The 16,160-nt window shown below is 40.1% G+C and overlaps 1 protein-coding gene across 3 annotated transcripts in view; it reads right to left on the reverse strand.

Annotated features, from left to right (window-relative positions):
* Positions 1-1,417: 1,417 nt before the first annotated feature.
* The window catches only part of SQOR (sulfide quinone oxidoreductase), a 193,578-nt gene continuing 178,835 nt past the window's right edge, over positions 1,418-16,160 (reverse strand). For all 3 annotated transcript variants that reach the window (XM_053717446.1, XM_053717445.1, XM_053717444.1), the window contains exon 10: positions 1,418-1,958. In XM_053717446.1, coding sequence (XP_053573421.1) covers positions 1,901-1,958 — 58 coding nt within the window. In that variant the 3' untranslated portion in view covers positions 1,418-1,900. The remainder of the gene's footprint in view (positions 1,959-16,160) is intronic.

A 16,160-nucleotide genomic window follows, 5' to 3' on the forward strand; every position in this document is an offset into this window, starting at 1 on the left:
AATACCGCCCGCAATTTGTAAGAAGTAGTCAATTGAAAAAAAGACTAAACCCCAGGTAAGAAATAAATTTCATTTTTAAAAGGATGTTTATATTCCCCAAATATTAAACTGACAGTCTGCAGAAGGAAATACATGAACCTGACTCATGGCAAATATAAGTACAATACATATATTTAGAACTTTATATAAATGCATAATGTGCCAAACCATAGCTGGGGTGCCTTAAGTAATAAAAAGCATACTTACCAAAAGACACCCATCCACATATAGCAGATAGCCAAACCAGTACAGAAACAGTTATCAGTAGAGGTAATGGTAATTTGAGAGTATATCGTCGATCTGAAAAGGGAGGTAGGAGATGAATCTCTACGACCGATAACAGAGAACCCATGAAATAGACCCCCGTTAGGGAAATCATCGTATTCAATAAGTGATACTCCCTTCACGTCCCTCTGACATTCGCTGTACTATGAGAGGAATCGGGCTTCAATAATGCTGAGAAGCGCATATCAACGTAGAATCTAGCACAAACTTACTTCACCACCTCCATAGGAGGCAAAGTTTGTAAAACTGAATTGTGGGTGTGGTGAGGGGTGTATTTATAGGCATTTTGAGGTTTGGGAAACTTTGCCCCTCCTGGTAGGATTGTATATCCCATATGTCACTAGCTCATGGACTCTTGCCAATTACATGAAAGAAAACAACATATGCATGTCATGTGCAGAACATTTCTAGTTGAGTGCACAAGCGTCACTCTGAAACCTTTCTTCCCCTCTAACTATCTCCCTGCCAAATTGTAATTTGGTTGTTTCTGCAGTAACACGGTGTAAAAATTCTCATATGATTATACAGGAAAACAATTACACCACGATAACTCAAACTGATATTTTCTAAAAAGTCTCAGGGTCTGTAGTAGCTGCCAGTCCAACATAACCTTTCAACCACTCAAAAATAAAAGAACGTAATGTTTAATACATAATGAATGATTGCATTTTATCTATGGTTGAATTAATTTGCAATACTGTGAATAACTTGGATCTTGTATTTTGTCCAACTGATGTTGTGACAATGCTTTCTATTTTCACTTGTACCACTACTGCATTGTAGTTTGCATAAAATAACAAGTTCCTAAAGAGTCTTTGATTTACTATGTCATTTTTTTTTTGTTGACTGTGAAATATTTTGTTATTCTTTTTATGTAGCAGTGTTATGCTTTAATATTTGAATTTTTAAATCTCCTGTTTTGATTCAAATTATTTTTTATACTTTTCAGTTTGATTATATTAGTTGATTTATCAACAGACTTTCTACCTTTGCATTAAGGTGGAAAAGTTAGTTCCTGTCACAGAAAATAAATCAGGAAATGAAAATCCCAACTAATAAACAATTGTATATCTCAGAATAAGCATTAAGCAACTGCAGTGTGATATTTTTTATTAAGTTGCTTTGTTTGTTACAAAACACATGATCCTTTACATAAAAGAACAATTACATTTGTTGAATAAAAAAATAATCTTACTGCTTACAATGTGCAATTGTTTTTGTAACATTCACTTTAGTCAAATGTTTTAAAAACACACAAGAACAATGTTGTGTATACATTCAGATGTTCTATATAAAATTAGCAGCATTCATTTTAATACACCAAATTTAGTCATTGAATATGTACTTTTACAGATTGGGAGGACAATATGTTTGGTTGATCTATAGGTCTGCATAACTGAAAACACATTTTCTCTAAAAACAGAATCTGTTTTAAAAAGGTAAAATAATGTTGTGGCTGTTACAAGGCATACAAATATTTAACTGCAATTTCCATTAAAAAAGAAAAAACATAACAGGAAAGTGTTGAAAATAGAATTCTTATGGCTGGCAGAATAATCTATCACATATTAAATTGCTACTTGAAACCAAGATGCAGTAATTTTCTGTAAGGTGCAGGTCCTCCCCAATAACCCCTGTTAAAAGGAAAAAAACAAACAGAACAATTATTAGTTTTCCCTAAAATATAGATTAATACTTCTATATTTAAACAAAATGTTTAGAGCAAGAATTATATAACAATCCAAATATATAAATTCAAAAGGTTCTGTGTATGTTTATGTTGATGAACAACCAAAGTATACAAAAATTAAATTTAAGTCAAGGAAAGAGGCAGACAGGCGAGATCTGAAAAAATGAGTTTGGGTATGGGGGGGGGGGGGGGCACAAGAGAATGATAAAAAGAGAGAGAAAGAGAGAGAAGAAAGAGTGAGAGCAAAAAAGAGAGAGCGAAAAAGAGATACCAATAAAATAAGGGAGCTTAAACAGTACACAGGCAAACATGTTGGCAAGAAATGAGGTAAGGTAAAGGAAAATTAACAGTTAAATAAGCCAGAGAGACAGGGCGAGTGGAAGAGGGAAAAAAAAATAAAAAATGTTTTATTCAAAGCATGGAAACAAACATTAAAAGCACATGCAAGTGAAACAAAAAGGGTTCTGATTTTTACGTGCTCGTCAGAGATCTATAATCATAAGTCACACCTGTGTATAAATATATATATATATATATATATATATATATATATATATATATATATATATATATATATATATATATATATATATATATATATAATAGTCTTGTTGTTGGAGGGCACTCACAGGACTTATTGAGAACATGAATATACAATTTTCCATGAATATAAATGACCATGAAAATACATTAATGACAACCTTCCAACATAGACAGCAGCTACTAACCACCACAAAGAAAAGATATCCTAGCCCAATATTGGGCTCACCACTTAAAAGCCACGGAAAAAAGGAAAATAAAAATAAACACGTCACTCTCGTAGAATGATCACAAAACCAACACTTGCTTACTATGTATGCAACTACATAAGCCACTACCCTCACAGAAAGGAGTCTAATGCTGGAATAAACTTCATAACCAACTATCTAAATAAACACCAATATGTCCTATACTTATTGAATCAACAGCCGTTAGGCCATAAGTCCGTGGAGACAATGTTTCCCTGTTTCATAAAACACCAATGTGCAGCCAACAGAAGTATAATTATACACAGCAACCGTAGGTGCCGTCATAAGCCCAAGGCACAGAGTACAGCAATCACCCAATTGAAATAATCAGACAGTGTACTCAGTTGTAAGGATTACTATAACCCACTCAGACACAAAAGTAATACCAACTTATATGGGTCACTGTACAGCTACAGACCCACATACTATCATGGCATACTCACATAAAATATTTGCAACAGGAAGAAGCATTTATAAAAAGCATGGCAGCAGCCATTAACATTTACCGTTATTAGTGCAAGCAGCACATCGTACATCACCATACAGCGCCGGGCTCCCAGTCAAGAAATCAGAGATACCGGAAGTAGAAACTGTAGAAGATAAGTAGGGAAATCCCAAGATGACTAACCAATCACAGGGGCGCAACCACGCACACCCACAATCATGGAACGGCACCGTGCATGCCTTCCATACAGAAGCCCTGGTGGAGTGGTCTACCTGCAATGCTCACAGGGGAGGACACAGTGGCCCAAAATAGAATATAAGATCATATAACCAACAGACATATAGAGGAGCGATATAGACACTGGAAAAGGCGGTCCACTTGCCACCAATCAGGTCATATAACCCACAACGCCTAATAACACGGCAAAACAGAGAGTACTCATAATTGACTTAATAGAAATCCCCACAACAAACAAGGTATAAGGGATCATAGCCGGAAAATACGACACTATATCACCCAGGGAGTGACCACAGGAACACGTAGGAGCCAAAAAGACCATAGAAGCCATTAGTAGTAAATAGATTATCCCTGCCAAATACATACCAATCACATGGGGGGTAGTTATCAACGTGTCAACTTTCCTGCCTTCGCCGGCCCAATACGCCCGCCTAAGCTCGCCTCACATCGCCGCCGCGGACCTGAAAAAATTTGCCTAAGTTATCAAGTAAAGCTGTCAAAAAGCCACGCACCAAGTACGGGGCGATGAGCAGCGGACTGTGAGAGTTATCACAAATCCGAACTCGCTGCTCTTCGGCTGTTTGACAGCTTTCTTGCTAGCCTGTCACTAAGCACTCACACTAAACTACACTGTTCTACCCCCTATACCGGCGCCCCCCGCAACTAAATAAAGTTACTAACCCCTAAACCGCCGCTCCTAGACCCCGCCGCAAGTCTTATAAATGTATTAACCCCTAAACCGCCGCTCCCGGACACCGCTGCCACCTACATTATACCTAGTAACCCCTATCCTGCCCCCCCCTATACCGTTGCCCTCTACAATAAAGTTATTAACCCCTATCCTGCTGATCCCGCACCTCGCCACAAATAAATAGTTTAACCCCTAAACCGCCGCTCCCTGAACCCGCCGCAACCTATATTAAATTTATTAACCCCTATCCTGCCCCCCCTACACCGTCGCCACCTATAATAAATTTATTAACCCCTATCCTGCCCCCCCTACACCGTCGCCACCTATAATACATTTATTAACCCCTATCCTGCCCCCCACTACACCGCCGCCACTGTAATAAAATTATTAACCCCTAAACCTAAGTCTAACACTAACCCTAACACCCCCCTAACTTAAATATTAATTAAATAAATCTAAATAATATTTCTCTTATTAACTAGGGCCTAGATTTGGAGTTTGGCGGTAGCCGTGAAAACCAGCGTTAGAGGCTCCTAACGCTGGTTTTAGGCTACCTCCGGTATTTGGAGTCACTCAAAAAAGGGTCTAACGCTCACTTTTCAGCCGCGACTTTTCCATACCGCAGATCCCCTTACGTCAATTGCGTATCCTATCTTTTCAATGGGATTTTTCTAACTCCGGTATTTAGAGTCGTGGCTGAAGTGAGCGTTAGAATTCTAACGACAAAACTCCAGCCGCAGAAAAAAGTCAGTAGTTAAGAGCTTTCTGGGCTAACACCGGTTCATAAAGCTCTTAACTACTGTACTCTAAAGTACACCAACACCCATAAACTACCTATGTACCCCTAAACCGAGGCCCCCCCACATCGCCGCAAATTTTTTAACCCCTAATCTGCCGACCGCCACCTACGTTATCCTTATGTACCCCTAATCTGCTGCCCCTAACACCGCCGACCCCTATATTATATTTATTAACCCCTAATCTGCCCCCCACAACGTCGCCGCCAGCTACCTACACTTATTAACCCCTAATCTGCCGTCCGCACGCCGCCGCCAGCTACATTATAGCTATGTACCCCTAATCTGCTGCCCCTAACACCGCCGACCCCTATATTATATTTATTAACCCCTAACCTGCCCTCCCTAACATCGCCGACACCTAACTTCAATTATTAACCCCTAATCTGCCGACCGAATCTCGCCGCTATTCTAATAAATGTATTAACCCCTAAAGCTAAGTCTAACCCTAACACTAACACCCCCCTAAGTTAAATATAATTTTAATCTAACGAAATTAATTAACTCTTATTAAATAAATTATTCCTATTTAAAGATAAATACTTACCTGTAAAATAAATCCTAATATAGCTACAACATATAATATAATTATATTATAGCTATTTTAGGATTAATATTTATTTTACAGGTAACTTTGTATTTATTTTAACCAGGTACAATAGCTATTAAATAGTTAAGAACTATTTAATAGCTAAAACAGTTAAAATAATTACAAATTTACCTGTAAAATAAATCCTAACCTAAGTTACAATTAAACCTAACACTACACTATCAATAAATTAATTAAATAAAATACCTACAATTACCTACAATTAAACCTAACACTACACTATCAATAAATAAATTAAATACAATACCTACAAATAACTACAATGAAATAAACCAACTAAAGTACAAAAAATAAAAAAGAACTAAGTTACAAAAAATAAAAAAATATTTACTAACATAAGGAAAATCTTACAACAATTTTAAACTAATTACACCTGCTCTAAGCCCCCTAATAAAATAACAAAGCCCCCCAAAATAAAAAATGCCCTACCCTATTCTAAATTACTAAAGTTCAAAGCTCTTTTACCTTACCAGCCCTGAACAGGGCCCTTTGCGGGGCATGCCCCAAAGAATTCAGCTCTTTTGCCTGTAAAAAAAAACCATACAATACCCCCCCCCCCAACATTACAACCCACCACCCACATACCCCTAATCTAACCCAAACCCCCCTTAAATAAACCTAACACTAAGCCCCTGAAGATCATCCTACCTTGTCTTCACCATACCAGGTTCACCGATCCGTCCTGGCTCCAAAATCTTCATCCAACCCAAGCGGGGGCTGGCGATCCATCATCCGGCGGCTGAAGAGGTCCAGAAAAGGCTCCAAAGTCTTCATCCTATCCGGGAAGAAGAGTAGATCCGGACCGGCAACCATCATCTTCCAAGCGGCATCTTCTATCTTCATCCGATGAGGACCGGCTCCATCCTGAAGACCTCCACCACGGACCCATCTTCATCCAGCGACGTCCAACTGAAGAATGATGGTTCCTTTAAATGACGTCATCCAAGATGGCGTCCCTCGAATTCCGATTGGCTGATAGGATTCTATCAGCCAATCGGAATTAAGGTAGGAATATCAGCCAATCAGAATCAAGTTCAGAACTTGATTCTGATTGGCCAATCAGAATATTCCTACCTTAATTCCGATTGGCTGATAGAGTCCTATCAGCCAATCGGAATTCGAGGGACGCCATCTTGGATGACGTCCCTTAAAGGAACCATCATTCTTCAGTTGGACGTCGCCGGATGAAGATGGGTCCGCGGTGGAGGTCTTCAGGATGGAGCCGGTCCTCATCGGATGAAGATAGAAGATGCCGCTTGGAAGATGATGGTTGCCGGTCCGGATCTACTCTTCTTCCCGGATAGGATGAAGACTTTGGAGCCTCTTCTGGACCTCTTCAGCCACCGGATGATGGATCGCCAGCCCCCGCTTGGGTTGGATGAAGATTTTGGAGCCAGGACGGATCGGTGAACCTGGTATGGTGAAGACAAGGTAGGATGATCTTCAGGGGCTTAGTGTTAGGTTTATTTAAGGGGGGTTTGGGTTAGATTAGGGGTATGTGGGTGGTGGGTTGTAATGTTGGAGGGGGGGGTATTGTATGTGTTTTTTTACAGGCAAAAGAGCTGAACTTCTTGGGGCATGCCCCGCAAAGGGCCCTGTTCAGGGCTGGTAAGGTAAAAGAGCTTTGAACTTTAGTAATTTAGAATAGGGTAGGGCATTGGGGGGCTTTGTTATTTTATTAGGGGGCTTAGAGTAGGTGTAATTAGTTTAAAATCGTTGTAAGATTTTCCTTATGTTTGTAAATATTTTTTTATTTTTTGTAACTTAGTTCTTTTTTATTTTTTGTACTTTAGTTAGTTTATTTCATTGTAGTTATTTGTAGATATTGTATTTAATTAATGTATTGATAGTGTAGTGTTAGGTTTAATTGTAGGTAATTGTAGATATTTTATTTAAATGTTTGTAACTTATTTTTTTTTTTTTTTTAACTTAATTTAATGATAGTGTAGTGTTAATTTTAATTGTAACTTAGGTTAGGATTTATTTTACAGGTAATTTTGTATTTCTTTTAGCTAGGTAGTTATTAAATAGTTAATAACTATTTAATAACTATTCTAACTAGCTAAAATAAATACCAAGTTACCTGTAAAATAAATATAAATCCTAAGATAGCTACAATGTAATTATTAATTATATTGTAGCTATCTTAGGGTTTATTTAACAGGTAAGTATTTATTTTAAATAGGAATAATTTATTAAAGTATAGTGTAGTGTTAGGTGTAATTGTAACTTAGGTTAGTTTTTAGTTTACAGGTAAATTTCTCTTTATTTTAGCTAGGTAAGCTATTAAATAGTTAATAACTATTTAATAGCTATTGTACCTAGTTAAAATAAATTGAAAGTTGCCTGTAAAATAAAAATAAATCCTAAGATAGCTACAATATAATTATTATTTATATTGTAGCTGTATTAGGGTTTATTTTAAAGGTAAGTATTTAGTTTTAAATAGGATTAACTTAGTTAATAATAGAAATATTATTTAGATTTATTTAATTAATATTTAAGTTAGGGGGGTGTTAGGGTTAGTGTTAGACTTTTTTTATTACAGTGGCGGCAGGTGTAGTGGGGGGCAGGATAGGGGTTACTAGGTATAATGTAGGTGGCGGTGGGCTCCGGGAGCGGCGGTTTAGGGGGTAATAACTTTATTTAGTTGCGGCGGTGTAGGGGGGACAGATTAGTGGTGTTTAGACTCGGGGTACATGTTAGGGTGTTAGGTGCAGACATCTCCCATAGGAATCAATGGGATGTCTGGCAGCAGCGAACTTGTACTTTCGCTATGGTCAGACTCCCATTGATTCCTATGGGATCCGCCGCCTCCAGGGTGGCGGTTTGAAAACCAGGTACGCTGGGCCGGAAAAGTGCCGAGCGTACCTGCTAGTTTTTTGATAACTAGCAAAAGTAGTCAGATTGTGCCGCACTTGTGTGCGGAACATCTGTAGTGACGTAAGAATCGATCTGTGTCGGACTGAGTCCGGCGGATCGCGGTTTACGTCACAAAATTCTACTTTTGCCGGTCTGTAGCCTTTGATAACTAAGGCGAATCAGCCTCGCCACAAATACGCTGCGGAATTCCAGCGTATTTGAGGTTGACGGCTTGATAACTACCCCCCATAGTCTTTGCATTTACCAACACATACGGCAGCAGACTTACAAAAAGGGTATCAAGAGATATCAAACCATATCTGGGGAAAGAAAATTCATAAGACCCTACCGTACCACAAGGCCATAGTTCAGTGTACAAGGGATGAAAATATGGTTTACTCGCACAATTACCTTAGTCAGACTTCACTGGCAGTGCCCACTTTCATAATCACACAAAATAACAAAAAGGGACTATTCAACTAATTTAATTACCCGGGGACAACCCCCACTGTACACAATATACATGAATGTGCCATCTGAACAAACATGTTACCACCTTGTGTGGGATTAACAGCTAAGTGGTCACCATAATGATGCCACTAAGTGGACCTCAATCCACCTTCCAACTATATGCAGGGACCACCCATAGTTCAGTCATAGACAGTATCACCCACACGGTCACAAAATCATAAAACTATACTAGGATAGAATTCAACCTATTATCATACCAATACTATAAATTACTGAATTTGAAAAGGAAGGAGGTTGACTATAGGCTCCATGCCAATTACTTCACCGATTATTTCAAGAGAAAAATGATACCTCGGGGATTCAGAGTCAGGAACTCTCCAACCATAGGTAGAAGCAACAACGAGTTTTGTCGCAAATGGTGCCAGATAGCTAATGCCAGATAGCTAATAAATGCTCCTTCAATTGGATACTACTGGTCATAGAGGTCACGAGACTTAAGAAGTTGGTGAAGAAGAATTGGACACCACACAGAGGGAGAAGGAACACGTCTTGAAGAATGACAGTAGTGAGGACTGGCTGAATAAACTATCCACCCAGATTGACAAATATCGAAAGGATTTAATACATTTTAAAAATAAGAAAATTACCACGGTGGAAATATATCAGGAAAAAATCCTACCTTTAGACGAAGGAGAAATGATCGTAGACCTACACCATTAGTCAACACAATTGATACTAGTGGTGGAGAATCCGGAGTCGGCCTCGGTTAACATTACTGACTATAGACAACACACTAAGGTGCAAACAAGGTCACAAAAGAAACCCCCGCTACCGTCTAAAAACGACAATCCACCAGGACAAGACACAGGGCATGCATCAGAACAGGCGGTTGGTGGAAAAAAACTGTGAAAAACATAGCTAAATCAGAAAGTGTTGTGATAAACATCAGCAGCAGGGTATTAGACTGTGATGAACTCAATTTATTAAGGGCTTAAGTTATGTCCCCACTCCAAGGGTAGAGCCCTTTAATAGCCTTGTTGATGTGCATCGATTACAGAGGACGCTTAAGCTAAAAGATCATTTTAAAGGTCCCCCATCGCTAATGGGTGACGGAAGATTCACTGCGAAATCTGGTTTTGAACCTAAAAACCCTCATCCGACTATAAAGACCTTTACTAAAGTTTGTTCCAGAGAAATTAGTAATGAACTTGCTGCCATGGAGAAACAAAGAACAAATCTCAATAACCAAGAATGGGCGGCTCTACAAAAGGTTAAAGAAAGATGATACCATCAACATTAGGCCGGCGGATAAGGGGGAGTGCAATTATTGTATTGGATTACCAGTATTACAGGAAGGAATTGCTACAACAGCTAGACGACGCAAACACCTACAAAAAATTGTCATTAAACCAGACACCTGTGTTTAAGAGGAAGTTGGAGGACATTCTGACGTTTGCTTTAAATAGTGGTCACATTGAGCAATCTCTCTTTGATTTTCTTGAGGCGGAACATCCCAGACATCCCATCATTTATACAATCCCTAAAGATCTAACTAATCCGCCTGGCCGCCCCATCGTTTCTGCTGTGGGGTCTCTCATCCAAAACTTGGCTAAGTATATCGATTTCCACTTACAAGAGGTCGTAAGGGATACTAAAGCCTTTTTGCAGGATTCCATTCAGTTAATCAATCTACTCCATGACAGACGGTTTCCGGCACACTGCCTTTTGGTTACCATAGACGTCATTAGCCTCTACACCATTATTCCTCATGATATGGGTGTAGAGGCAGTAAGCCGAGCTTTAAGTGACTCTGATGCGTATATGCCCCCCCCCCCATTGAAATACTCCTGGATTGGTTGTGTTTGACCCATAACTACTTTAGGTTTGAGAATAGTTTCTACCTCCAGTTAGCTGGCAGGGCCATGGGGTCCAGTCTAGCCCCCTCGTATGCCAATTTATTTATCGCCTGGTTCAAGACCACTCCACCAGGGCTTCTGTATGGAAGGCGTGCTCGGTGCCGTTCCGTGATTGTGGGTGTGCGTGGTTGCGCCCCTGTGATTGGTTAGTCATCTTGGGATTTCCTCTACAGTTTCTACTTCCGGTATCTCCGATCTCTTGACTCGGACTGGGAGCCCAGCGTTGTACGGTGATGTACGATGTGCTGCGTGCACTAATAACGGTAAATGTTAATGGCTGCTGCCATGCTTTTTATAAATGCTTCTTCCTGTTGCAAATATTTTATGTGAGTATGCCATGATAGTATGTGGGTCCTTCGTGTCTGAGGGGGTTATAGTAATCCTTATACTGAGTACACTGTGATTATTTAAATTGGGCGATTGCTGTACACTGTGCCTTGGGCTTATGATGGCACCTACGGTTGCGGTGTATAATTATACTTCTGTTGGCTGGACATTGGTGCTTTATGAAACAGGGAAACATTGTCTCCACTGACTTATGGCCTAACGGCTGTTGATTCATTAAGTATGGGACATATTGGTGTTTATTTAGATAGTTGGTTATGAAGTGTATTCCAGCATTAGACTCCTTTCTGTGAGGGTAGTGGCTTATGTAGTTTCATACATAGTAAGTGTTGGTTTTGTGATCATTGATTCATTCTTTTAAGTGGTGAGCCCAATATTGGGCTAGGATATCTTTTCTTTGTGGTGGTTAGTAGCTGCTGTCTATGGTGGAGGGTTGTCATTGGTGTATTTTCATTATCATTTATAGTTTGGTTGTTTAGTTTATGCCCGTATATTTTGTTTTTGTTTTTCAGATGAAAATTGTCTTGAAGAAGGCCCCTAAATGGGTCGAAACGTTGACATGTTATTAATGTGAAAATTAAATTGTATATTCATGTTCTCAATAAGTCCTGTGAGTGTCCTCCAACAACAAGACTATTCTACATACTAATCTGAGGATAGCACCCAGGCTGTGGGTACACAATTGTGGATGGAGTGCTAGGCCACCGGCTACATATATACATATATATATATATATATATATATATATATATATATATATATATATATATATATATATATATATATATATATATATATATATATATATATATATATTTCCTGAAGTAAATCTCTGCCACCGCCTGAATGTCATGTTTCCCTATAAAATGTGCAGCTTGGGTTGATTGAAGCAATGTCACTAAGGTTCTCCCTGATATGCACCTGTGCTTCCCGGTGTGGTCATGCCAACATATTGCAAATTACAGTGCACACAAGTAATCAAGTAAACAACATGATCAGTTTTACAATTAGTGCAACAATCCAGGTCAAACTTTTTGTGTAACCGTGGACTGAAATTGTTTTGTCACCAAAGCATGGTCACAGTTAGTGGTGCCACATCTATAGTGGTTTTTACATTGTAACTAACTGCCAAACTTTTGTTTAGATTTAACCATGCTCTGTGGCAAAATAATTCCCCAAGGTTCTGTTCTGCCTGGAAAAAAAACAACAAACTTTTTTCACAACGGGCATTTATACATCATCCCCCAATAAAATTGCTAGGATCTTTTTAATCTTCATTATCTCCCCATATTGGTTGCTAAAGGGGGTACAAAAAAGGTAAATTTATCTTCTTTCTTTTCCTTGGATGGGCAATCTAGAAGTAAAGTTGGTCTATCCACAATTTCCACCTGAGACAGGGCTCTTTGTATTAAATCTGATTTGTAACCCCGTTCCAAAAGTCTATTTGTTAGATTAACAATCTCCTCTTTCAAAACACAGAGCTCTGTACAATTATGTCATAGTCTGATAAATTCTCCTTTAATAAGACCAAAGCCAGTATTTTAAGGATGAGAACTTTTAGCATATTGAAGTGTTTGCCATTTATGGGTTTACAAAAGAGACTACTTTCTATAGGTGTACTGATTGAATTGCCCTTAAGTCTTAATACATAATCTCATTTGAATGTGAATTCCAGACCTATGTCATTCTTTGTTCAGATAAGATACAATTTCCTCCACTTCTGCCATAGATCTCTTCCAAATACACAAATTGTTTATATAATGACGGGGGGGTAAGCAGAAATTCAGGGATAAATATTTTTCTTATCTAAAATCTAATTCTCTTGTGAGGCTCTCATACCGCGGTTCAATTCAGAGATAGCTCTGAGTAAAAAACATAATTTATGCTTACCAGATAAAATCCTTTCCTTCCTGGCAGGGAGAGTCCACGACTTCATTCCTTACTGTTGGGAAATACAACCCCTGGCCACCAGGAAGAAGCAAAGACACCCCATCCAAAGGCTTAAATATCCCTCCCACTTCCCCTATCCCCCAGTCATTCAGCCGAGGGAACAAGGAGAAACATCAGGGTATAAAACGCGCCAGAAAAAATAATATAAAAAGGGAGCTGCCCATCAGATAAATAAATTACGGGTGGGGTCGTTTTTCCTTCCATAAAGCAGGTAGAGTCCACAACTTCATTCCTTACTGTTGGGAAAACTATACCCAAGCTCCAGAGGACACTGAATAATTAACGGGAGGGAACAGAAAAAAAAGAGGCGGACCACATTCTGAGGGCACCACAGCCTGCAAAACCTTTCTCCCAAAAGCTGCTTCAGCCGAAGCAAACACATCAAACTTGTAAAATTTAGAAAAAGTGTGTAAGGATGACAAGGTAGCCGCCTTACAAATCTGATTCATTGAGGCTTTGTTCTTAAAAGCCCAAGAGGAAGCCACTGCTCTAGTGGAATGAGCAGTTATCCTCTCAGGAGGCTGTTATCCCGCTGTCTCATAAGCTAAGTGGATGACACTCCTCAACCAGAAAAATAGAGAAGTTGTAGTAGCCTTCTGTCTCTTACGCTTCCCCGCATAGATGACAAACAAAGAGGAAGATTGTTTGAACCCCTTAGTAGCCTGAAGATAGAACTTCAAGGCATGAACCACATCTAGATTGTGAAGCAAACGTTCCTTCGCTGAAGAAGGAAGGATTAGGACACAAGGAAGGAACAACAATTTCTTGATTAATGTTACGATTCAACACCACCTTAGGGAGGAACCCTAGTTTAGTGCGTAAAACTGCCTTATCAACATGAAAAACCAGATAAGGGGGGATCACATTGCAAAGCAGAAATCTCAGAAACTCTGCATGCAGAAGCAATAGCAAACAAAAAAAAGAACCTTCCAAGACAAAAACTAAGAACAAGATTGAGGCAACAAAACAGAGCCCCAGATCTGAACACGGGTCTAATCCTAGCCGGAGCCTTAAAGTACTGCACATTCGGCATATTTTGTGCAGTAACACCGACAGGGCCGATATCTGTCCCTTCAGGGAACTAGAAGATACACCCTTCTCCATTCCATCCTGGAGAAAAGCTAAAGTTCTGGCAACCTTAACCTTATGCCAGGAAAAGCCACGTTCTTCACACCAGTAAAAACAAGTCCTCAACACCTTATGGTAGATATGACAAGTAACTGGCTTACGAGCTTGAACCAGAGTGCCGATAACACTCTCAGAAAACCCACTCTTGGCTAAGACTAAGCGTTCAATCTCCACGCAGTCAGCCTCAGAGAATCTAGATTTTTGATGAACGAAGGGATCAGCAGATCTCTGCGACAAGGTAACCTCCACTGAGGAGATGACAGAGCAATCAGAATCACAGACGCTCGCTCCTGCTTGATGCGAGCCACCACACGAGGGAGAAGCAGTAATGGAGGAAAAAAAGATATACGAGTCTGAACCTCCATGATACTGATAGGGCATCTATCAGTTCCGCATGAGGATTCCTCGACCCGTACCTGGGAAGCTTGGTATTGAGACGGGATTTCATGAGATCCATCTCCGGCGTCCCCCACTCGCTGCATATCTCTGAAAACATCTTGGGGATATTCCCCTGGGTTAAAGGATTGCCTGCTGAGGAAGTCCGCTTACCAGCTGTCCACACCCGGAATGTGGATCGATGGCAGCATACATTTGTGAGTCTCAGTGCACTCTAGTATCGGAGATACTTCTCTAATAGCCAAGGAACTTCTCGTCCCCCCTTGGTGGGTGATATAAGCAATCAAGGTTATATTGTCTGATTGGAATCTGGTAAACTAGGACGAACCCAGAAGGGGCCAAGCATTAAAGGCATTGAAGATTGCCCGGGGTTCCAAAATATTGATCAGAAGGGAGGACTCCTCCCGAGTCTACAGACCTTGTGCCTTCTTGGCACCCCAAACGGCTCCCCTGCAGGAAAGGCTTGCGTCTGTAGTCACAATCTGCCAGAACGGTTTCAAAAAGCACGTGCCTTGGGACAGATGATCTGGACAGAGCCACCAGGAGAGCGAGTCTCTCGACAAGATGTCCAGCATGATCTGTTAAAACAGATCTGAATAGTATAGGCATAGAAAATGTGCCAAGCATAGCTAAAAACCCATATCCCTTGGCAGACACAAATATAGCCAACATTTTCAGCCAAGGCAAAATTAAACCGCAAGTGGAGCTGGCTGAATGGGACAACCGGACGTTCACATTGTGGTATCGCACAGCACAGGTCATCCATTACTATAAGTCTCATAAGGACAAACCGTTGATGCACAGACAAAAAACACCTTTTGAGAGTTTGTGCACGGCTGCCCAGACCCCAGGTCACCTGATATCTTTACTATACAAACTCCTCTTCGGAGCAGGTGATAAGATTCTCCCGACTTACATACATGCATGGCACAGAGACCTAGGACAGGAACTAGAGGAAATAGACTGGTTAAAGATATTACAAAAAACAAAAAAAGCGTCAGTATCAGCAAAACTACAGGAGATGCATTACAAGTTCCTTAGCAGGTGGTATTTGACCCCCGGGAGACTTAGGCGGATCTATCCCGGTGTTGATGGGGAATGCTGGAGAGGCTGTGGAGAAGAGGGCACTTTCATACATATCTGGTGGACTTGTCCATGGATACACACCTTCTGGGATGATGTGTATGCAGAAATGAGAGGGATTCTGAAAATTTATATAATACCAGATTCCAAACATTTGTTATATTGGGCGTTGCCCAAAGTATCTGGAGAGGCCGAATGCTCGCTCCTCCTATTAATGCTCAATAGCGCAAAGGGTCTTATACCTAAGTACTGGAAAAAGCAAGCTACCCCGAGCATAGGAGAGTGGGGGGGCTGGGGTCAGGGACCTGCTACAGCTGGAAAGGTACCACTATCTGAAAACAGACAAAATAGTTACGCATGAACTTATGACACTAGCATGGGAGGGCCGTGGATTCTGAGAGAGCTCTGTATTTGGTGATAACTCTAC

This window comes from Bombina bombina, chromosome 6 (genome assembly GCF_027579735.1).
Source record: "Bombina bombina isolate aBomBom1 chromosome 6, aBomBom1.pri, whole genome shotgun sequence".
NCBI classification, from domain to species: domain Eukaryota; kingdom Metazoa; phylum Chordata; class Amphibia; order Anura; family Bombinatoridae; genus Bombina; species Bombina bombina.